Source organism: Hemitrygon akajei, chromosome 18 (assembly GCF_048418815.1).
Source record: "Hemitrygon akajei chromosome 18, sHemAka1.3, whole genome shotgun sequence".
In the NCBI taxonomy this organism is placed as follows: domain Eukaryota; kingdom Metazoa; phylum Chordata; class Chondrichthyes; order Myliobatiformes; family Dasyatidae; genus Hemitrygon; species Hemitrygon akajei.
Genome location: NC_133141.1, coordinates 20,979,361 through 21,004,938, shown reverse-complemented (window position 1 = coordinate 21,004,938; position 25,578 = coordinate 20,979,361). Strand labels below are relative to the sequence as shown.

The 25,578-nt window shown below is 40.6% G+C and overlaps 1 protein-coding gene across 5 annotated transcripts in view; it reads left to right on the top strand.

Moving 5' to 3' along the window:
- The window catches only part of LOC140741175 (sodium channel protein type 8 subunit alpha-like), a 234,428-nt gene that overhangs the window by 108,098 nt on the left and 100,752 nt on the right, over window positions 1-25,578 (top strand). For 3 of the 5 annotated variants that reach the window (XM_073071042.1, XM_073071041.1, XM_073071043.1), the window contains exons 10-13: window positions 533-674; window positions 3,448-3,654; window positions 13,672-13,947; window positions 21,951-22,334. In XM_073071042.1, the coding sequence (XP_072927143.1) occupies window positions 533-674; window positions 3,448-3,654; window positions 13,672-13,947; window positions 21,951-22,334 (1,009 nt within the window). The remainder of the gene's footprint in view (window positions 1-532; window positions 675-3,447; window positions 3,655-13,671; window positions 13,948-21,950; window positions 22,335-25,578) is intronic. The other 2 variants (XM_073071044.1, XM_073071045.1) reach the window with 1 other exon arrangement.

The following is a 25,578-nucleotide window of genomic DNA, read 5'->3' as shown; positions in this document are numbered from 1 at the left end:
TTTTCTTTCCACACAGAGTTGATGGGTACATGGATCAAGCTGCCAAAATTGGTTGATAATCCCTGTTGACAAGTACATGTATAGAAAGGGTGTAGAGGGATGTGGGTCAAACACATGCGAATGAGATTATCTTAGATATTTTTGTTGGCATGGACAAGTTGGGCCAACGTGCTTGTTTCCCTGCTGTACGACTCTATGGTGAAGAAAGGGGAGAGGGTGGGTGAATAAATTGGGCAATTCCCTGCTCTGCATCTCCAAGTAGCTGATTTAGTAATTGTATTGGAAGTGATCCTGAAATAATTATACTGTTCTCCATTAAAGTGATAGAATATGATATAACAGAGGAAATGGGCAAAAAGTGTTGCCCCCATGATTTGTTGAAGTCAGTGATGTTTTATCTCTGCACCTTTGGAAATTTTAGGTTTACCCTTGATTTAAAAAAATGTATATTTGTATTAATACAAAATGTAAACTTGCACAAAGTTCTGTTGTAAGAAATGGGTATCATACTTGCCTGATTTCTTTCTTCTAGTCAATGTCCTGAAGGATACATCTGCATGAAGGCAGGAAGAAATCCTAACTACGGGTACACCAGCTTCGATACATTCGGCTGGGCTTTTCTGGCCTTGTTTCGACTCATGACCCAAGACTACTGGGAAAATTTGTACCAGTTGGTAAGTAAGGAGATGTTGTATTTTTTAAATATTACATTTTTTTTAAACCAATGTATCCATTTGAATTTGGTAGACAATCTGAATGTTTTTTTAAAAAAAACCATGTTTTTATTGACAATAATTATTCCAAATAGTTTTGAGCAAAAGTTTAAGTGAAAAGTTGGGCTTGGATCTGTTGACTTTCCAAGTGAGGAGCCAGCAGGACAAACCGACAATATTCTGTGTATCTTTGGAAACAGGAAATTTGCCAAGGAACTGGAAGGCAACAGATGGTACAGTACTGTTCAAGAAAGGGGATAAATCTTAAAATATGTAGACTGGTTATTGCCCTCTCAATTCTGAATAAACATTCAGCTCACAATATAACATTTGATGAAATTTAAAAGTGCAGAACTAAACAGATGCAATCAGTATGAATTTATAAAGAGCAGATTGTGCTTTGTTAATTGACTTTTTGGAGAATGAGTTGTTGAAGTGAATGAGAATGATGTGCACATGACATTTTAAGCACTTGAAGTCACAAGGAGATCTGCTTTCTCTTAAGCACTTATACCTCATATTATTCACTCTTGTTTACACATATGAGTTGCATTCTTTGAATTAAAATAAATCTTTGTTGTATTTTGTTTCATATTTGGGCAAAGTTTAAACTCGCAGCTTCTTCAGCAGAAAACTGATGTTGGGAGATTTTCTTGTTGGAGTTAATGAATTTAATTTTGCCTGTTTATGATTGTGATGTTGCAAATGGTTGTTTCCTTCTGCTTGACGAGGGGTGATGACAAAATGACCCAAAGCTCACTTGTTCTTAATCACTCTGTAGAGAAATGTGTGAGAGATTCTTGGGGGTGGGTGGTAAAATAGAAAGAGCCTTTTTGTAAAGTCCATTGTGATTTAATAGTTTGCCAAGATACCGTCTGGGCTCTTTCATTAGTAATGGTCAGCTGGGTGAATCAATAGAGGATGTTTACAAAACCAATAGCTGTGAAAACTCACTGTTCAAGTGGTTGCACAGAATGGGGAAGGTGAATCCTGTAGCTATGAATATAAGATGTTTTGTTTATTAAATGTGTCAAAATTGTCGTCGGTGTTGTTCATTTCTGGTCCTTGGCTCCTTGTGAACTGCATCCTTTGGCCAACTGTGATGAAAATAGCAGTTCCGCTGCTGGCAGTAAATCCTGGATCTCAACCTGCTGCTGCTTTCCTGCAGTGGCCCAGAGCCAATCAACAGAGGCTGCCTTCCTACAGACCTGGGGAAATTGGAACATTCACAATCTGCAGATGAATGGAAACAACTTCAGAAGCTTTTAAAAATTATGCTGAATACTGCCATCTCCATCACCAATTTTGGCAAGCAATGGCTGCCATTTTAGTGAAAGACTATCCCTCTCCCAATGTTCAAAAAATGTCTCAACAATACAGGAAGATTTGCTTTGAATGTATTCAGATTGTGTTTACAGTTTTAAAATGTGCGAGAGAAAGCCTTCCTCTGAGAGAAATAGACTAAGCAAAGACCATTTGAGCTGATTTCCTCCATTGTTTGAGATCAAGAAATATTTTATTTGTGTGTTCTGAAATTTCCAGAGATACAGTAAATGGAAAATTGTGAAGTCTTTATCCATTAAGATGCTTGTTCTCTTTACCCAGAAGCTCAATGTCTTTGCACTGACCCAAAAGAATAAAATGCATTGAAGTGCATGGTGCATTTGATTGTCAGATCAGCTCAGAAACTGAATGGTATCTGTCCACACATTTTAAAATAGTACTATTTGAGGTTTGAGGGGCAACATTGGAAACTTCAGTAGTGCACGAGGCCAAGGGGTTGCAATTGTTAACGAGCGGCTGGCCTGGGATAAGGCACAGTAGTGGACAGTCCTGCCAAAATCCAAGAAGCAGCATCCATGAGCGCACTATGGTGCACATCTAAGAACTTCTTTGGCTCAACTTCCCACAGCTTGAAGTTGGCCCATAACTTTACGTCAAATATTTTTGAAGGAATCTACAGATTGGTTTAAATAATACACTTTTTAATGAATTGTTCACCCATTTCATCCAAGCAATCAATTGTGTGTTTTAAGTCACACCAAAAGCATTCAGGACTTTCAACATTTCTACCACTGTGATACCAGGTATACAGTGTAGTTAATGCCAGAAATGTGTGATATTGAACTTGGGGAACCGAAAAGTTCATGATCCTGGATACTAAGCCATTGAACTTGGTACACTTCTTGTGGTTTAGTGCTTCCAACTTAGTGACAAAGCTCCAGCAGAAATTACTGTGAAATACAATATTTTCTGGCTGCTCATATTAATCTGCGATATGAATCTATAATTAAAAATGTTAAGTGTGCATTGCATGTCACAAATAAAATACCAAGCCAGCACATAGTGATGTGACTCCGCAGCTCAGTATTCCCAGCATGTTAATCAAGGGCCCCGTTTGTTCAGGGGCGTGTGAGCGTTCTGTGCCACTAGTCAGAGAAGAGCAACAGAGTTCTTCCAATGTCTTGAGCCAAAAGTCTTCACTTATTAACACTAGCAAAAACAGATTTGCTGCTAATTTAACTGAGATTTAGATATAAGTAAAATAATTGCTTCGTTTGGCAAAATAAATAATTTTATGACTTTAAAGCTCATTCAAAATTTATTTGATTTGCACTAAGATTGCAATAAAATGTTTTATTATTTGGGATGTACACGGGGATAACTGATACATTGACATCAGTGTTGTCTATGTTATCCATGAAAAATAACTAAAAATTTATATTTTTTGCAGACGTTAAGAGCAGCAGGGAAGACGTATATGATCTTTTTTGTTCTTGTGATCTTCGTGGGTTCCTTCTACTTGGTGAATCTGATTCTGGCTGTGGTAGCCATGGCCTATGAAGAACAGAACCAGGCTACTCTGGAGGAAGCTGAGCAGAAAGAACAGGAGTTCAAACAGATGCTGGAGCAGTTGAAGAAACAACAAGAGGATGCTTTGGTTAGTGGCTTGAATAGTTGGTTTTGAATGAAAATGATTACTGAGTAGTTCTGGGAAAAACTAAGTGCAAAGCTTTGCTCTGGTTGATATCTGTCGAAACATTACCATGGCATTATTTCTGTTTGGTCATAGAGATGCTCTAAATTCTGTGCTATTTCTTGCACAGAATTAAATGAAATGGTTTATTGTGGGAAGAGTTTCTTTTCGTGCTTGTTTCCTGTCAAAAGCCAACTAACAATAGAACTTTATAACTTAATACCAAAATGGAGGAGATTGATATCTGGTCTTGTGCAAGATAATTGTAAGATCGGTACCACACTGAATATCAAAAGAATGCACATTGGGATTTAGTTATTTTATTGGGGAAACTAAACTGATCTACATCCATTTATAGCACATTGTTAGAAAAACAAAGTGCTGTGAATGTTGGAATTACTCAATAGGTCAAGCGGCATCTGTGGAGAGATGAGCAGTTCATTTTCTTTCTCTGTGTGATACATTTTCTTTGAGGCTTGAAAAAAGAGATGTAGGTAACTAATATCTCTTTAAAAACTAGCTTGAGACAAGCAATGAGTTGATACTTTATAAATTATGTTCTGGTAAAGTATTTAATGAATGCTGGGAGTTAATTATGTCATGATGAACCTGGCTGCCCCATTTGTTGAAGTTGAATAAAATGGAAAGCAAAACAGTGAGTAGGTATATGAAATTGTGGTAGATGGCCTTCATTGTTGGTCAAGTGTGAGGTCACTCACTTGGCCTTCAAGACAGATAAATTGGACATTTAATGATATAAGGGAGGATTAAATGTACTTTTTCCTGTGCATACAATGAAGTTTAAGACCATAAATAGGAGCAGGTGTCAGCCATATGATTCTTCAACAGGGTCTTGCCTTTTCTTCATAATCCTAGATTTCCCTTATTGACCAAAATCTGAACAACCTTAATCTTGAATAGATTCAATGGCTTTTCCCCTCATGATCTTTGGGGGGGGGGGGAGGGGGGTGTTGGAGGAAAACTATCCTAATATTCTCCTCACCCAGAGCATTCCCATTTTTAAGCTCTCCCGGCCAGTGAACCATCTTTGAAGCAAATTACCAACCTTTCCTATGATTCTCATCTGCACCACTCTTTGTGTGGCATCACCTTCCCCAGGAATCAATCCAGTGAATCTTTTCTGCACTGACTCTGAGGTCAAGTGTATCCTGCTGCTCACACAAGAGCCAAAACTGAGGTTAGCCAAAATGCCCCACAATCTCAGCATGGCTTTCTTACTTTTTCACTCCTACCCCCTTGCAGAGAAGGCCAGCTCGCCATTTGCCTTCCTAGTTGTTTGCTGCACATCTGTGTTAGTTCGTGTTGGGTGACCCAGCTCTCACGGGTCTCAGATGAAAATGGCACCAAGATCCCTTCTACCCTCTGCTCTGCCATGCTGACGTCCAGTGAAAGATTGTGTCTGGAACCCCATTGGAAGAAACATTGTGGCAGAGAAACAGGTGAACAATGACAATGATTTGGGGGCAATAGAAGATCTGATAAATTAGATGAAGACCATCTCAATGTCTTTTAAAGGTTTACCAATACTGGCATCTTTAATGATATTTATCAATCTTTAATAAATTGAGTGTTGCCTCAATTGTAGGCAACACTCGCACAACGCTGGAGGAACTCAGCAGGGCAGGCAGCATCTAGGAAAGGAGTGCAGTGGATGTTTCGGGTTGAGACCCCTTCGGCAGGACTGGAGGAAAAAAAAGATGAGTAGATTTAAAAGGTGTGGGGAGGGGAGAGAGAAATACAAAGTGATGGGTGAAACTGGGAGGGGGAGAGATGAAGTAAAGAGCTGGGAAGTTGATTGGTGAAAGAGATACAGGGCTGGAGAAGAGGAGGTCTGGTAGGTGGGAACAGAAGGCCATTGAAGAAAGAAAAAGGGGTGGGGAGGAGCACTAGAGGGAGGCGATGGGCAGGCAAGGAGATAAAGTGAGAGAGGGAAAAGGGAATAGGAGAGGGTGGGGGGAGGCATTACCAGACTTTGACTTTCTCACGTCCTGCACCCAGTCACTTCCTCAATTGTAGGCAGATCCCTCAAGTACTTGAAGGCACATCTTAAAAACTTCTCTCACAAGTATGCTTTGGGGCAGCGCAGAAGCATAGTGGTTAGCACCATGCTTTACAGTACAGGAGACAATAGGTGCAGGAGTAGGCCATTCGGCCCTTTGAGCCAGCACCACCATTCAATGTGATCATGGCTGATCATCCACAATCAGTACCCTGTTCCTGCCTTCTCCCCATATCCCTTGACTCCGCTATCTTTAAGAGCTCTATCTAACTCTTTCTTGAAAGCATCCAGAGAATTGGCCTCCACTGCCTTCTGAGGCAGAGCATTCCATAGATCCACAACTCTCTGGGTGAAAAAGTTTTTCCTCAACTCCGTTCTAAATGGCCTACCCTTTATTCTTAAACTGTGGCCTCTGGTTCTGGACTCCCCCAACATCGGGAGCATGTTTCCTGCCTCTAGTGTGTCCAATCCCTTACTAATCTTATATGTTTCAATCAGATCCCCTCTCATTCTTCTAAATTCCAGTGTAAATCTCGATGTTGAGACCTGGGTTCAATTCCCATCACTGCCTGTAAGGAGTTTGTACGTTCTCCCCAGGACCTCTGGGTGCTTCGGTTTCCTCCCACAGTCCAAAGATGAACCGGTTGGTAGGTTAATTGGTCATTAGGCTGGGATTAAATCAGAGCAGCACGGCTCAAAGGGCCAGATGAACCAATTCTGCAATCTATCTCAATAAATAAATAATTTGCTATTGCTATATATGGTCAAGCTTGCTGTCTACACTGCAATTGTTTATTAACCAGACTATATACTAATGCTTGTCTCTTGAACAGAATTTCTTGTACCTCAGACTTGATGCCCTTGACAACTTACCGGACATTATTTACTCTAATTCATCTCAAAAATAGAAGTTATTTGAGTCAACTGCCCTCGAAACCAAAAATGGAAAATTTATCGCCAAGGTATTTGTAGGTGTTGTTACTGAACTTATTCAGAAGTCAGGGCATCTTTCACGAGGGTGAACCCTTACAAGGAGTTAGGCCCCAATGGTATACCTGGTAGGGCACTGCAAAGCTGTGTCATCCACCTGGTGGGAGTGTTCAAGGACATACTCCGACTCTCACTGCTGCAGTCATGGATTTTCACCTTCTTCAAACAGATGATAATCATACCACTGCCCAAGAAGACTATTCCCCAGTTTCACTCACATACTCTGTAACACACAAAATGCTGAAGGAACTCGGCAGCTCAGGCAACATCTACGGAAATGAGTAAACAGTTAATGTTTTAAGCCGAGGCCCTTCTTCAGGACTGGAGAGGAAAGGGGGAAGATGCCAACATAAAAAAGGTGTGGGGAGGGGAAGGAGGATAGCTAGAAGGTGATAGGTGAAGCCAGGTGGATGGGAAAGGTAAAGAGCTGGAGAGGAAAGAATTTGGGCTTGGAGAGTGGAGAAAGGAAGGAGAAAGAAAAGGAGGAGGGGACCCAGAGGGACATGATAGGCAGGTGAGAGCGCAAGAGGTGAGAGTGGGGAATAGAAGAAAAGGGGAAAGGGAGGGACTTTTTTTTAACTGGGAGAAATTGATATTCATACCATCAGATTGGGGACTACCCAGACAGAACTTGAGGTGTTGCTCCTTTACCCTGAGGGTGGCCTCATCTTGGCACAAGAAAAGGCCATGGACTGGCACGTTGGAATGGGAATCAGAATTAAAACGTTTGGGCACCAGAGAATTCACCCAATTTACAACCGGTCTTACCAATGTAGAGAAGGCCGCGTCGGGAGCACTGGATACGATAGATGTCCCCAACAGTTTCGCGGGTGAAGTGTTGCCTCACTTGGAAGGACTGTTTGGGACCCTGAATGGAGGTGAGAGAGGAGGTGAATGGGCACATCTACTGTGATGAAATGCTTTGGGAGGCTGGTCATGGCCAGAATCAAATTCCTGCCTAAGATTCGGAGCTGGACCTGCTGCAATTTGCCTGCAGTGGATGCAGTCTCACTTGCTCTCCACTCAGTCTTGGACCACCCATAGAGCAGCGATGCCCTCATCTGGCTGATGTTTATTGATTACAGATTAGCATTCAACACCATAATAATCTCAGTACCAATTAACAATCTTCAGAAACTCTGTACCTCCCTCTCCAACTGAGCCCAGCTTCTGGCTTCAGCGGTATTCAGGGTGGTGAAGGTATTTGGTCATCTATCAGACCATTGTGTGTAGAAGTTTGAATGTTGTGTTGTAGTTGTACAAGATGTTGGTGAGACCTGATTTGGAATAATGCATTCAGTTTCGATCAGATGCCATTAAGTTGGAAGGAGTGCAGATGAGATTTCCAAGGATCTTTTGGGGACTTGGGAATAAGTTAAGGAGAGACGTTGAGCAGGTTGGGATTCATTAAAGTGTAGGAGTTTGAGGGGTGATCCTATAGAGCTGTCTAAAATTATGAGAGGCATAGATAGGGTGAATTCATAGTCTTTTTTTCAAGCATTGGGGAATCAAGAACTAAAGATCATAAGTTTAAGGTGAGAGGGAAGAGATTTAATAGGAACCTGAAGGGCAACCTTTTCATCGAGAGGGTGGTGGGTATGTGGAATGCACTGCCAGAGGAAGAGGTTGAGGCAGGTACAATAAAAACATTTAAAAGGTATTTGGACGAGTACATAGATAGGAAAGGTTTAGATGGATATGGGAAAGATGTCAACAAAATAGAGAGAGTACAGAGAAGATTTACTAGAATGTTACCTGGGTTTCAGCACCTAAGTTACAGGGAAAGGCTGAACAAGTTAGGTCTTTATTCTTTGGAGTGTAGAAGGTTGAGGGGGGACTTGATAGAGGTATTTAAAATTATGAGGGGGATAGATAGAGTTGACGTGGATAGGCTTTTTCCATTGAGAGTAGGGGAGATTCAAACAAGAGGACATGAGCTGAGAGTTAGGGGGCAAAAGTTTAAGGGTAACACGAGGGGGAATTTCTTTACTCAGAGAGTGGTAGCTGTGTGGAACGAGCTTCCAGTAGAAGTGGTAGAGGCAGGTTTGGTATTGTCATTTAAAGTAAAATTAGATAGGTATATGGACAGGAAAGGAATGGAGGGTTATGGGCTGAGTGCGGGTCAGTGGGACTAGGTGAGAGTAAGCGTTCGGCACGGACTAGAAGGGCCGAGATGGCCTGTTTCCATGCTGTAATTGTTATCTGGTTATATGGGCCAATGGGACGAGCTTAGATAGGAATCATGGTCAGTATGAATGAATTGGGCCGAAGGGCCTGTTTCTCTTCTATATGACTCTGCTCTTTCAGCTCTATCTCTATTGGTTTTACTTGCATATCATTTCCTGTGTCTTGATAATTGAAAAACCATTATATTCCATACATCAAGGATGAGTCTTTGTCCTTGAAGCCACAATCCCATTGCAAACTAGTGACTGGAAATTTAATCTCACTCACTTAAAGTTTCAAAATCATTATTGTTTCTTTAAGTTTAAGTCAGGTCCCCTGCAAAAGAAAGTAATGTAATTGGCCAAAATCCGGTCTGAGGAAGGATTCAGATTGTTTATAGCCAGAATTGTGCATTCAGGTGTTTCGTTCTTTATCATTCTGAGAATTTGTTGAGGAGAGTGCCACTCCTTGAAGGCGCATGTTCCTAACAGCCAGAGAGCAGCAGCAACTTGTGCTGTGATTGCCATTGAGGACCATCCCCATCCCATTTTTGTGCAGAAGAAAAGCCCAGGTAGTTGTCTCTGAAGGCAATGGGAGTAGGCCAGGCCTTTTGATAAGAATCTTGTTGCCTTCTGGCCTAAGGTCCTAAACCCCACCATGTGTGGTCACCATGGTGGTAATACCTCCAGTACTAGAGTACTACTGCTGAAGTACCCATGGAGTCATCAGCATCTCAGGAACTAAATGCTAGCAGACACATCCCATAATGTTTTGTGTTCTGTAGACTTTGGAAGAAGCTTGAGTGTCCTCTAGTGAGTTTTGAGCTACAAGGTCATGTCTCTTGATATGTCTGCAATATGCCTTTAAATAATTCTTAGTTCTGCTGACCCTGTTCCACAATGGTAATGGTGGTAGTGCCAAGCTTTGAGTGTCTTGTATCGGGATGGATAGAAATGGGAGGGTATATTGACTGTAAGCATCATTTAGTGGCAGGGAAAGGTCAGTCAAAGGTAGACTGCTAGCAAATTTTGTGATTGGCCTGGTTTCAATCTGCTCAGGGTAAACTTCATTCCAGTTGCTTACAGTGAAAGAATCAGCAATTATGAATATAAATTCATTCTATGAGCATCCCTCCATAACAGTTAAGGCACATTGTTATCTTCTAAACAAGAGAATTTAAAACAAGTAAGACTGTTGATGCTGGAAGTCTGAGGAACAGAACAATGCTGGGAATACTCAGCAGATCAGGCAGCATCTGTGGCAAAAGTTGATACTTTAGGCTGATATAAGCTCACCCACCCGAAGCATTTAAGCTGTTGGTTTCTTTTTCCATGGATGCTGCCTGTTCTGAGGATTTCCATCATTTTCTGGTTTTCAACCACAGTTGTATTGGCCTTTAAGATCAGTCAGCAAAGCTGCACATTATATCCTAAATCTTGCCTCAGTAATTTACAGCAGACTCCCCCCCCCCCCCCCCCCCCCCCCCAAATGATCTATACATATTGCTGCCTCGGTAAAGCAGCCACTGTAATCAATGACATACTCTCTTCTCCCCCCTTCCGATGGGCAGAAGATACAAAAGCCTGAAAGTACGTACTACCAGGCTCAAGGTCAGTTCTGTCCCACTATTATAAGACTATTGAATGGTCTCCTGATGTAATGAGATGAACTCTTGACTTCATTATCGACCTCACTGTGGCCCTTGCAGTTCACTGACTTCCCGCACTGCACTGTCTCTGTAACTGTAACACTTTATTCTGAATTCTATTATTGTTTTCCCTTTTACTGATAGGATGAAATGATCTGTTTGGATGACATGCAGAATATTTTCTCTGTTCCTCCATATATGTACCCAATGTTAAACTCATTTACTGGATTAGAATAGCATATTCCATTTTAAGGAGCAATGCCATTGACGTGTACACCAGTGCATAATTATCAGTACTGATAAAGGTTTAGATGCCAGAAAATGCATCCAAACCCTTCTGCTTTTTGCCTTCGCTCCTTTTCACGGTTTATACATTTCCTGTTTCTGTTCCGACTTTGCATTTGTTTTCATTTTTTCATATCCTATTGAGTGGAAATTCAAGAATGGCTTGTTACTTGATTTGGTTCTTGTATGGGGGAAGTTCATGATGATTTAACTGGGGGAAAACTCCTAATTCTCCTCAGGAATTAGAATACAATCTAGATTGTGTTTACCTATCCTGATGGAGCTGGCATTACCCTATTATTGGAATGGAAAAGAGTTTTCATTGGCATCGTTTTCAGCATCTGAGCTAATATCTGGACAGTGTGCAATAAGAGAAACATTCCATCTTCAAAGAAGATTTTTTTTATATAAAATTCTTTTCATGCATTGGGAAAAAATTGGGAGCATTGGGAAAAAATACTGTGACAATGTTGGAGTCCTCTGTGTAGGGTGGAAGCTGACAAACAGTGAAGAAGCTGTAACTGCATTAGCACTTTAAAATTCCCTAACGTACTGACTTGCTGCCTGTTAGGCCATTGGACAGCAATGAAAGTCCTTCATCTCTGCCCATACTGTTGCACACAGATATAAGATTCTTCATTGCTGTTTCAATACCGATCTTTTTTTTTTGACCATCCAGGTTTGTAAGCCCTGAGCTGCACCCCCAAACCTGGAGGAGCTGCGGACCACTCTTAGTCTGGCCTCTACCCTTCGACCTGTTTGATATGGGTGACCCTACCTAGAGCCAAAGCACAAACCCCTGAATCCAACCAGCATAGCTCTCCGAGTCATCGAGGCACGCAAGCCTCCAAACCCTACAACAAGGTTGTGGTCCTCTTGGTGGTTAAAATTCCCTGTGGCTTCAGAAACAGGAGAAAGAAAGCAGTAAGTGGGGTTAGGGGGAAGGGGGCGGAGGTCTTTATTCCATTATGTAGATTTTATTGCTACATTTCATAGTAGAAATCAGTAGAGTTCGCTTATTTTTGGGTTCCAGTAGCCCCAAATCCTTGAAACAAACGTAAAATGATGGAGGAACTGATGCACCATCAATAACTCTCGGAGACGTGAGGCAAGATATTGGCTGGAAGAAAGAACAAGCAGCAATTGACCACCACACTACATCCTGGAGACTGAGACCGGGGCTGTGTCTCCAATCGCCTTTATACCGGGGTCCGTGGGAGGAGCCACAGGAGCAGTCAGCGGGGGGGGGGGGGGGGGGGGGGCGTGTCCAGACAGGTATATGTAGTTCACCACAGGAACTCGGCAGGTCAGGCAGCATTTATGGAGAGAATGAACAGCTGCCATTTTGGACCAAGACCCTTCATCAGGACTGAAAAGGAAGGGGGAAGAAGCCAGAATAAGAGGGTGGGAGGAGGGGAAGGAGTACAAGCTGGCAAGTGTTTGGTAAGACCAGGTGAGGAGGAAGGTAGTTGGGGGAGGGGTGATGAAATGAGAAGCTGGGAAGTGATTGGTGGAAGAGGTAAAGGGCTGAAGGAGGAAGATTCTGATAGGTGAGGAGAATGGTCTGTGGGAGAGTGGGCAAGAGAAGCAACAGGCATATGGGTAGGTGACAGAAGAGGTAAGAGGAGGGCCAGATTAGAAAAAGAGAGAAGGCGGTTGGGGGGGGGGGGGGGGTGGTTAGAGAAATCGATGTTCATGCCGTCAGGTTGGAGGCTACCCAGACATTTCTGCTCCCATCTTCTATCACTATCTCCACCTCTCTCATTTGATTCCATCTGCCAATCAACCCCTCCTCACCTAGACACGCCTATTGCTTGGGGGAAGAATCTTTTAGGGCCAACAAGCCCAGTTTTTCCGCAGAACTCTATCCAAATGCATTTCCTGGAGAAATGTTCTATGAAGTTTATCATTGATTCAAAATCTCCATTGTGAAGTACTCGAGTATTCAATTAACCTTGCAATCTGCAGTATTTAACTTGACTACTTGTTTCGACCATTTGATGCTTTCCGTGGTTATTAGGCTGGAATGCATTAGTTTCAAAGTTATTCTATATGCTTATTGATGTCAGAACATATAATGGAATTGTATAAAACTCCTTTGGTCTGCAATTTTACCTTAAGCATATCCAGCTTGAAGTTTAGTTTCTGCCTGTTAAAGCAGCAGGGAAACCGATTTCCTGCAAAAGCCTTTTCTTTTTTTTAAATAAAAGCTTCTTTAACTAAAACAGCAGCAATTCAGAATTGTGTTTAATATCACTGGCATATGTTGTAAAATTTGTTGTTTTGTGGCAGCAGTACATTGCGATATATAAACTAGAAATGATAAGAAAAAAATATTTTTATTTAAATAAGTAGCGCAAAAGGAGGGCAAAATAAAGTAGTGAGGTACTGTTCATTGTCCATTCAGAAATTGGAAAGTCTGTTCTGAAATTTCAATCATCCTATTTCACATGAGATTGGTTAATTTCATTTTTGTAGATTATGATTCTGCGCTCTGTTGAGGAGCTAGCTCGGATCTGAATCATTCACATTTCTGTTTTATGTTTTATATTTGAATGCTGAATAACGTAATTCAATATATCAGCTTTGACAAAATATTACTCTACCTGCTCTAATCTCAAGATGCATTCGATGTGATGTGTTGTATGCTGTTTATCAGCTTGCAGCAGTTATTGAATTTAATTTTGAAACTTGCCTGAAACTACTTCCATTTAATTTCAAATGTTTTTGTCTATTGTAGGAAAATGGCTAAAGGGGAAAGGGTACTATTCCAATCTTTCTAATATAATATTTCTTCGTTTATCGTTTTATCAGTATAAAATTTTCTTTGCAAATCCAATTGAAATTGGTCCGGTTGTTTATTCACAAATAGATGGCTGCTGCTGCAACAGCTACTTCTGCTGGGACAGTTTCAGAAGATGCACTGGATGAAGAGGAAGAGGGAAGAATGTCACAAAGCTCATCAGAGTTGTCAAAGCTCAGCTCAAAGAGTGCAAAGGAAAGGAGAAACCGGCGGAGGAAACGGAAGCAGACGAGAGGCCATTCGGAGGGGGAAGAAAAAGGAGACCATGAAAAGATTTTAAAATCAGAATCTGATAATGGAATCAGTAAAAGGGCCAGGCATGGGATGAAATACCCAATGAATCAGGTACACCCATTTGCATTGTTTCAATTAATTTTTGCTTTATACTGCGACCGCAGTTAACATAAAGATAGCTGTTCAGCATCTAAAGCCTGCTGCGCAGTTGCAGTGAATAAATGGAATAATGAATCTAGTGATTTGATTGAACCAATTATAATAAACGTTTATATTATTGCCTCTGAGCACATTATCGAAATTCCTCAGAAGGAGGGGATGCAGCGTGTTCCAAGTCTAGCTCCAGAAAGATTCTGGTGATTATTATACTGTAGCAATGCTATTAGGCAGTAACAATGACGGAAGCCGTGAGAGGCTTCATTTCAAGGGAGCTGTAAGATGTTTAATTGTGGTCAATGGCACTGCAATGTCAATGAACCTGTCCATTCACTCTGTTCAACAGAACAGTCTCCATGCTCTGTGTGAAATCCTGAGACAGAGCTCAGCCAAGTGCCAAAAAAAGGATAAGCGAGTGGTATGGTGGGAAAGAGATGTGTCACATGCAGTGTGCAAGGTGTGATGTAAATTGGAAAGGATGGGGGAGAAAGCTGCAGCAAAACTGCCAACATTTTCAGAGATCCAGGTCAATGTGCCTTGACTTTGACCTTGCCTGTGATGGCCATGAAAGAAAACGTTTTACTTGTTCATGTAGTTCGTGGGGTATGGCTGCACAACCCAGTCAGACTCTCATAGCCCACACTGCCACATGATTTTTTTTTATCCCACCAGCAAGCCTGGATATATAACATTCGATCCCCTTGCTCAAATCATTGATATAGATTGTGAGCAACAATGGTACTCCCTTAGTCACAGCCTTTTGACCAACAAATGACCAGATTATTCCTGCTATCCACTTCCTGTCAGTTAATCAGTCCTCAGTCCACACTAATATATTACTCCTATACTGTGCACTTCAATTTTGTTTAATAATCATGTACAGTATTTATCAAAAGCCTTCAGGGAGTCCAAATATACCATAGACTGGTCTGCCTTTATCCTTTCCGCTCATTACAAGCTCAAACAAAATTCTAGCAGATTTGTCAAACATGATTCACTTGAATACATCCAGATTAACTGCGCAATCCTATTATTACTTTCCAATCCCTTAATAATGGGTTCTAGCATTCTCTCTACTCCTGGCATGAGGCTCCCTGGACTGTTAATTGTTGTTTTCACTTTTCCTCCTTTCTTTTAAGTACTTGGGGTGCATTGGTGACCTTCCAATCTGGGAGCCACTTTGGAACTGTAGGATTTTGGGAAATGGTCATCAGTGCACTAATTAGCTCTATAGCTTGGATCCAGCTTATCAGTTGCTAAGGATTTAGCTGATTAATTTTGTCAATTGTTTCTTTTCACAAATGCTAATTTATTTTGGTTCATTCATTTTAGATGTTCTCTATTGTTTCCAGGAAGTTTTCTGCACTTTCTGTAAAGGCAGGCACAAAATATTGAGTTAATTTTACTGCCATTTCCTTTCTCTATTCCCCATATAATTTCTCCTGCTTTATTCTATAAGGGACTTACATTAAGTTATGGCTATTATTTCCCATTATTATTGAAACTCTTGGAATCTTTCATTTTTCATTCACTTAGCTTTGATATCCTAATATCCATAAGACATAAGATATAGGAGCAGAATTAGGCCATTTGGCCCATTGAGTCTGCTCCACCATTTCATCATTTTTCCTCTCGGCCGCAATCTCCTGCCTTCTCCCCATATCCCTTCATGCCCTAACCAATCAAGAATGTATCAATCTTTGCCTTCAATGTACGCAAAGACACAGCCTCCATGGTCTTCTGTGGCAACAAATTCCACAGATTCATCACTCTCTGGCTAAAGAAATAACTCCTCATCTCCATTCTTAAAAAGTCATCCCTCTATTCTGAAGTTGTGTCCTCTGGTCCTAGACTCTCCCACTATAGGAAACATACACTCTCTCGAGGCCTTTCAACATTCAACAGATTTCAATGTAGTCACTCCTCATTCTTCTGAATTCCAGTGAATACAGGCCCAGAGCCATCAAATGCTCTTCACGTGACCAGCCATCAATCCTGGAATCATTTTCATGAACCTCCTTGAACCCTCTCCAATGTCAGCACATTAACGCTCTTCTCTTCCCTTATCAATGCTCCTTTGCTGAATTTATAGATTTCCTAATCGCTTGCTTTTAGATGAGCCAGAAGTGGTTACACATTAATCTTATATTAGACTTCAACTTATCCAACCACAGCTCTCAAACTTTTCAAGTTGAATCTTTTTGCCTTAAGTGAATGTTTTCCTTTTGCACAATGTACTAATTAAAAGTTTGCCAGTGAAGTTTCACTGTTGAATCATATTAAAATTGTTTCCCAATCTATTCTAACCAACCCAGATCTTGTGTTTCTTGGTTTCTATAATTCAGATTAAAACGCTGGTTTTAGGTAGAATTTAAATAAAGATTGAAACTAATTTAGTTATTAAAGGCTGCTTAGTTCCCAGTTCATTTACCCTTTCTTATTACACAGTATTAGTTGTCTGTTCCCTGACTTGTTCCTCTGTTGATCAACAAAGTCATTTCTTATTCTCTCTCTAAACTTGTTCTCCACACGCTTATAACTGGTGTGCCCAGTCTATATGTAGATTAGAAGTCCACTGATTATAGTGCTATCCCTGCTGCATGTTCTTCCCTCCCCTCATGTGCCACATGCTACATTATCATGATCACTTGGAGGCCTGCATACGATTCCAACGATTTGTCACTTGCTGTTTCTTGGTTCCATCCAAACTAGTTCTGTGTTTTGCTTTACTACGATGAGAACAATGTTGCCTTAACCCCATATCTTAATATCAGAGCTGTCCGGCTTCATTTTGCATTTTGTCTACCTCTTTAAAAAATATAAGCATCCTAGGCCGTTCAACTCCCACCCTTGGTCACTTAGCAACCATATCTCTGTTATGGCCATTAGCTCACAGCCATTTAATTCATTTGTGCCGTTAATTCAGTTGTCTTTTAATGAGTGCTCCAAGTATTCAGATAAAGGACATTCAGTTCAATTTTTCTATCATTTTGTCCTTCTCTGAATCTATTTTTGTTTGAAATGTGTTTTGCATTCCTGGGCAGGATACAAGTTCAAAGTAAATTTATTATCAAATTACATATACCGTAAGTCACTAAATATTGTACAACCCTGAGATACATTTTCTTGCAGGCATTCACAGTAAATACAATAGAATCAGTGAAAGACTTTATCCACCAGGATGGACAAACAGCCAATGAGCAAAAGACAACAAACTGCAAATACAAAAAGAAAAAGAAACTAAATAATAACAAACAAGTTAATGATAAATATTGATAACATGAGATGAAGAATCCTTGAAAGTGAGTCCATAGATTGTGGGAAAAGTTCAGTGATGGGACGAGTGAAGTTATCCCCTCTGGTTCAAGAGCCTGATGGTTGAAGGGTAATAACTGTTCCTGAAATTGGTAGTGTGAGCCCTGAGGCTCCTGTACCGCCTTCCTGATGGCTGCAGTGAGAAGAGAGTATGGCCTGGATGGTGAGGGTCCTGGATGATGGATGCTGCTTTCCTGCGACAGCGCTCCATGTAGATGTGCTCAATGGTGGGGAGGGCTTTACCCATGATGTACTGGGCCGTATCCACTACTTTTTGTACAAATGGCTGATAAGCAACTCTACAGTTTGGATGCTATATTCATCCTTTTTAAAAATGATGTTCAACAGACGCCAGTGTTTTAAGATCTTCAAGCCACTCTGAGATTATAATGACTGATCTCCTTCTAGCAACGTGGAAGAACCGAGCATCTGCATTTTCTTTTTTTAATTTTCTTGTGGTTAAATTATTGGATTAGGAACAAGTTCTGCATCAATGGTCCAGGGATGTGAGTTGGCAATTCAAATTCAAGTAGTTAATTAAGTCTGTAATTAATAAGAAGCTAACCTCTCCACCCATGAATTACTTGAGTTGTTGTTGCAAAACAACTTGGTTTGCTAATATCCTTTGAGGAAGGAAATTTGGATGATGTTGTGTGCTCTATAATACAACAATCGACCCACCAATGGGTGAATGTGTATAGTCTATTTCCCATGGTTGAGGAATTGAGAACTGGAGGGTATAGTTTAAGAGGAAAGATTTAATAGGAACCAAAGAGGCAATTTTTTCCACCCAGACAGTGATTCATATATATAAAGCGAGCTGCCAGAGGTAGTGGTTAAAAGGCAGGTATATTGACAACATTTGAAACATACTTGGACAGGTACATGGATAGGAAAGGTTTAGAGCAGAGACTCCCAGACTGGGGTCCATGGATCCCTTAATGGTATTGGTCCATGGCATAAAAAAGGTTGGGAACACCTGGTTTAGAGGAATATCAATCAAACTTGCACAGACTGGACCTGTTTAGATGGGAATCTTGGTTGGGATGCTCTGCTTGGGCTGAAGTGTATTTATCCATGATACTGACTCAATGTTTTCATAGTTCAAGGGCTATTAGTGCCAATATTACCATCTCCATCCACATCCCATGCATAAATAATTACAAAACCTGCAATTTGGTAATGGTTTATTATTGTCACATGCGCCAAGATAAATTGAAAAGCTTGTGAAAAGAGCAGGATCATGCTGAGGTAGATTGTGAGGCCAAGAGGTCCATTCAAGAGTCTGATAACAGCAGGATAGAAGCTATTTTGAAGCCTGGTGATGTGTGCTTTCAGGGTTTTGTATCTTCTACCCAATGGGAGAAGGGAGAAGAGAGAATGTCCGGGGTGGATGGGGTCTTGGATTATATTGACTGTTTTACTGAGGAAGCAAGAAGTACAGAGCCCATAGATGGGAGGCTGGTTTCCATGATGTGTGGAGTTGTGTCCACAACTCTGTAGTTACTTGCAGTCATGTGCAGTGCAGTAATCTCAGAAAATAAGATCTATAATCCATGAAAAATATCTTCAGGCTATTAAGCTGGTGGTGGAGTAGAAGAGGATTTCTTGCTTGGAGCTCACATGGATGCAGGGAACCTAAAGATATGACACCATGTCCTTTGAATGCTTCATCTTCCCTAATTTCCTGTTTTCTGCCCCAGCCAGGCAATGAAGTGCATTTGAATGCCAACCCAGGAAAATTATCTTCACGCATATACAATCTTTTTAAAATCAATATTCTGGGGCAGTGGTGATTAAGGTCAACAGTTGCTCTTCTTAATTGCTGGTGAGGACAGTCTTTAACTGTTGCCTTGTCCTTCTAATTAAAGAGCTTCTCAAAGTCAAGTTTATTGTCATGTGCACAAGTACATGTATGCATAGGTGTGGTGCATTGTCTTTGGTTAGAAGTTCCAGGATTTGAACCGCAGCAACCTTGAAGGAATATTTATGAATCTCTAAGCCAGCATGCCATGTGACTGGTTGGAGACTTTGCAGGTGATAGTGTTCAAGTGGTACCTTTTGTCCTTGGCGTGGAGCTTGCAGACTTAAAAGGTGCTATTGTAGTAGCCTGGGAAGTGACTGATGTGAATTGAGCTGCCTTTTAGCCAAGGTTTCACATTCCTCAGATAGAGTGTTGTCAAATTTCATCTGTGCTGGTGCATTGCTGTCTGAGTCTAGATAACCACGTCCGTCCTTGTGGAGAGAACCAAACAGCTTTGCTTTACACTTATCCCAGATAATACCTTCTCACACTGTCGCGTAGTGGTGTGATAGCCACTTATTTCTCATCTTCCGTGCTTTATTAGAGCTCCAGCCTATAACTTTTGTCTGACTGTGTCAGTGAGCAGCTCTTAAAGATTAAAGATTAACGTTATCTGTCACATACATTGAAACATACAGTGCAATGTGTCGTTTGCATCAAATTAAATCAGCGAAGATTGTGCTGGGCAGCCCGCAAATGTCACTATGCTTCCGGTGCCAACTTAGCATGCCCGCAACTCACTAACCCTAACTGTTCGTCTTTGGGATGTGGGAAAGAACTGGAACACCTGGAGGAAACCCACATGGTCAGGGGAAGAGTATAAAAACTCCTTACAGACCATGACCAGAATTGAACCCTAATCTGTGATTGCTGTAAAGTGATGTGCTAACCATTACACTACAGTCCTGCTCAACAGTTCATCTTATCACTGATCATTATGGGCATTCAGTCAATCGGTGTATATCAGCTATCTTATATATTTATTGTTTTTGTTGTTGTTATTATTGTGTTCTTTATTGAACATTGAAAGGCCTTGATGGAGAGGATGTTTCCTATAGTGGGTGAGTCTTGGACTAGAGGGCACAACCTCAGAATAGAATGATGGCTATTTAGATCAGAGATGAAAAGGAATTTCTTTAGCCAGAGGATGGTGAATCTGTGGAATTCATTGCCATGGATAGGTGTGGAGGCTAAATCATTGAGTATATTTAAAGCAGAGGTTGATAGATTCTTGGTTAGTCAGGGTGTCCAAGGTTACAAGGAGAAGGCAAGAGAATGGGGTTGAGAGGGATAATAAATCAGCCATGATGGAATGGGGGAATAGACTCAATGGGCTGAATGGCCTAATTCTGCTCCCATATCTTGTGGTTTTTCTTGGGGGTTTTTTGCACTGCATCAGATCTGGAGTAACAACTATTTGATTCTCATTTACACTTGTGTACTGGAAATGACATTAAACAATCTTGAATAAAACCTCAAGAGCATGAAATATGTCATTATGTTCAAATTAAATGCAGTACATTTATATTTTTATTTGATATTCCATTCTTTATTACAAATCCAAAAATGTATGAGCTTTTTGTATATTAATGGAAATGTTTAAAAAAATTAAAACTTTTGATGGCACAAATAAATTGAATGCAGTGGCCAATTTGGCCTTGAAATTCTGTACATAGATTATCATACAAATTCTGAATGCTAATATATGAGCAGTTTCAAACTCCTGGGAGTGCACATCTCACACAACCTCTCATGGTTATTTTAACAAAGGAGTTGACGAGATCATAAGCCGGTTGAAATGCAGAAAGTAATTCCATCATGTTCCTACATGAAACTTGCTAATGATATCCCAGCTTATTCCAACACTGTTCTGTGAATGTTGATCTTAATAATTAAGTGATATAATTGACCTCAGAGTGATTGGAAATTTAGTGTTTAGCAGGTGAAAAGTAATTAAATTGACTCCTCTTCTGCCTCCCCTCTTCCAGTGCTTATAAAAGAGGAGAGAACACAGGAGTGACCATATTTTTTGGAGCTCGGTGATAGGCTAGTTGGCCATTTCATTGTGGATCAGTCATAGCCACACAGAGCATCAAAATCGGGTTTATGCCATCTGCACTTGTGCATGTGTGCATAGATGCATGGAAAAACATATTTGAAGCAGCATCGCAGGCACATGGCAATAGAGACACAACATTCACAAGAGCAACAAACACAATTAGAACTAAAAAAATGAAGTCCATTGTAGTGCAAGGTGATCCTAGTGTTGCTTAAACTAAAGTAGTGATTAGGATTGTGCAGGTAAGTTCAAGAGTCAAATGGTTGAAGGGAGGTAGCTGTTCCTCAAACTGGTGGTGTGGGACCTCAAGTTTCTGTACCTTCTGCACGATGGTAGTTGTGTTATGATGGTATTGCCCGGACAGCGGGGGTATTTGGATGCTCGAGAGTTTTATTTCCATTTTGTACTCGACGACTGCAGTTACTATTAGTACCCATGAGTTGGGGAGAAATGTCAGTCCAAGGCCTTGTTTCATCGTACGGTTTTGTGTCTTTTGCTGGAATAAGAATGCTCAAGGTCATTGCGTAGGAGCAGAATTAATCAGACCTTTGCACAGACCATCGCTTGAATAATTAATTAATCACATGAGTGGGTCCAGTAAAGGGTTAAAATTCTAATAGTCTTTGCCAGAAGAGTGAAAAGCTCAAAGTAGAGGCCTTCTAAATACGTTGAAGAAAAATGACTTCCCTTGCCCAGATAAGCAAATATTTTATCTCAATGTACCTGATGATTTTTTGCATCAATATTCTCATGGTGTTGTTTTTTATTTTCTTGTTGCAGTCTCAACTGAGCATCTTGGGGTCCCCAAACCTAACCAGGTTTGACAGCAAAAGCAGCATTTTCAGTATAAGAGATCGGAAAGAGCCCAGCTCAGAAACTGAATTTGCTGATGACGAACACAGCACAGTGGAAGAAACGGATGGCAATCGGAAGAATTCTTTGTTTGTTCCGAACAAGGAGCCCAACAGGAGGAACAGCTATGGCGGCTACAGTCAACCCAGCAAGTCATCCAAAATGTTTCCAGTACTCCCAGTCAATCCGAAAAGGAACAGCACAGTGGACTGCAATGGTGTGGTCTCACTTATTGGTGGCCCAGGAGCTACCCTACCTGGTGGACGTCTACTGCCTGAGGTGATAATAGATAAGGCAGCTACTGATGACAGTGTAAGGAAGTCAATGAGTAGATCAGTTTAGGCATGGCGGTCTATCTAACCTCTCCGCATTTATGTATGCCGCCCTTCCTGACACAGGATGCCTTTTAGGAATGGAAGTTGGTTTGTGCAACAGAACCTACATCTGCTTCTCCTCAGTTCCAAATTGTAACCTACAAGTGAACGTGCTTAATTGGGAACCTGTAAAAACATCCCTTTGTGAAAATGACTTAAGATGAAAAACTGGAACCTTTTCCACCCAAAGGAAACACTTTTACCAAACACTCGCCCACTGTCTAATTTATGTTCAGATAATGCTAAAGAACATTAGAGGTGCTTGTTTTGAATAGAAATGTAAGAGGGCCTGAAGTTGGGCAGACTAGAACTGTTCACTGGAGAATAGGAGACATATGGGGTGATCTTAGAGATGTATATAAAATTGTGAGGGTATGGATTGGATGAATATACCCAGTACTTTACCCATTGTTAGGGAATCAAGAACTAGAGGGCATAGGTTTAAGATGAGAGGGGAGAGATTTAAGAGACCTGTGGGGCAATTTCACCACACGGGGTGGTAGGAATGGAATGAACTGCTAGACAGAGTGGTTGAGACAACTGCAGTAACGACAGTTGAAAGGTGCTGGGACCGCTGCATGGATAGGAAAGGTTGAGAGCCTTGGCAACCCTACCATTAACCGAGGGACCCATGGACCCCAGGTTAGGAAACCCCTGGTTTAGAAGGATATGGGTCAATCATGAGCAAATGGGACTAGCTTAGTTGGGCAGTTTGGATGCCATGGACCAGTTGGGCTGAAAGGCCTGTTTCTGTGCTGTTCTATTCTATGACTCTGGTATGGAGTGTCATGGACTAACTCTCCCTTAATTTTGTATTATAAAAACTAGACGGCCCATGCGCTTCCTCATGAACAAGTCAGCAATGAAAGTGAAGAGAAAAGCCTACCCTCCTACAATGAGAAGCAAATGACATTAACACACTAGTTGTGAAGAAAACCAATGAAGGATGAATTCATTGATTTCATATTCCTAGGATAGCTGCTTCAGTGTTGTAGCCGTATGTCTAACTACAAGCCTACTGAGCGAAGCTTCTGATTATGAGCACAAGATTACTAATGTTGCACAGTGCAGTTTCCCTCTGAAGTCCACGCTGTAACCAGGGAATCAAAACAAGATCAAAAATGAATTCCAAATTATTTGGGTGGAAATGGGTCACTTCAGGATTACATCCTAAGACATTTTCTGAAATCCTGCAACCAGCATTCAACTCCTCACCTAATGAATATGTATCTTCAGGTCTATATCTATAGAACTAGCATGCCAGCATAGCCTCACTAACACTTGAAATCTGAAGCATGGAGCATGTGAAATGATTTAAGCATAAATACAGCTGGCAGTTTTGCAATAATGAGCAAATTAAACAGACGGTATCCTTTTAATCTGTGCTTTCAGGAAGACAACTGACCTGTTTCAAAAGGCCAGCTTGTAGTGTCATAGTTGATGTCATGATTGCATTCGACATTGGAAATAGTTTTATATCTCATAAACATTGAGGAACTTCTTTCAGTGCACCATTGGACAATTGCAGTTCTTAAACCATTTTTGAATTTGCAGTTCTGGATGCAAGAGGCATGGGTGCAAAAAAAAATGATCCTGTCATGAGCCTTTAGCACCGCTTAGCTTTGTCACCACTGCTTACCATTGGAAGGCAAGGAGCAATACCGGTACTTACTTTGAGGGACATTATTGGAATAAGTATTGAGTTTCCTTTATCTGTTTCCAAAGACAAGTGTGTGTCGACATTTAGCAAACATTTGGTTAAATTGACACAGGTCACTTGTGCGCCCCTAAAATACTAAGCCGTGAAGAATTTTTAAAAATATTTTACATTTCTAGGGTTAGGGAAGCATTATAATAGTAGCTTTGAACTATTAGGGTAGATTTTATAATATTATTAGGATTATTCTGATATTTAGCTCAATCATTGAAATTCTGTCATAAATTAACTGAAAATAGTTCACTAATCAGTGCCCCTTATGCTTTAAAGAAAAATTTTAAGTTACAAATTTTCAAAAAGTTCACTGCCTTCAAGACGGATTTGGCATACCATTGACTCTTGGTGTAAATCATGGCTTTATCCTACATGCTTGATAAATAGTTTGAAAGGTTCATATTTGTTTTTAGCATGGATATTTAATTTTACAGTAATTTTATATTTTAAATATTTTCCATTGAAAACACAAATGGTGTCATGGGGTGTGGTTGATGTTCCCTGTGGGGGTGGGGGAAAGACAGCTCAGAGGACATTGATGCTAAAGGGGCTATTAAGCTGACTTGACACCATTGTTAACTTGTGAGTGATGTGGTTGTCCAAACTATTTCCAGTCTTCCACCCAAATCTTCAAGCCACGCTGCCTGTGGTTAATTCATGCAGCCCCCTTAGATTGTTGTTTAAGCAATCTTATATCATCAACACTCACAATATAAAGAAAATGTTTTGTAACAAAAAGGTAGAAATAATGCTAATCATGATATTTTATTTTAAGGGCTAGTATTACTCATTTTGAGCTTTTCTCCATTTCAGTAAAAATAAATTAACAATAGATGTTATAAAGGATACTGTCTCTTTAATTATATTCAGCATAATGCATGCGCTTAAATTGTTCTGGTGAATGTTAGCCTGGTGTGATATGTAGACCAGATCTCTCTGAAGCAAGGATTGTAAAGCCCCAGTACGAGAAGACTGTTGCAGGCATTTAATTAATCAATTTCATTGCTATCTATGCTGATCAATTGAAAGATTGAGCCTCCTTGAAATTATGCTGTTGGATGACATTTCACAATTGTTCACCTTAAGTTCCTATCTCTGTTACTTTAGCAGAGATGGTAGTTATTGCCGTTAAATCGTATTTAGATTGAAATTTAGGAAAATGTGTATTAAGTGTTTGTATTCTAGTAGCTTGCAGCATAATTTAAACACCAGGGCTTGAACACTTGCTGGTAAGCGAGCTGATTAAATGATTTCGTTTAGCATTCAACCAGACTTGAAGTACATGTTTGTGCTCCAGGTATTGGGTCTTCAGAGTGAAACAGGACCTTACATTGCCAGCTCTGAATACAGGAAATGAAGCTTTGTGTATCCCGGCTGGCACCCAAGTGCTGGCTTCAGTTTAGTGTTGATGAAAGTCAAAAGGGTCAAAATAAGTAATTTTTAAAAATTGAATGATCCCTCTGGGATCATT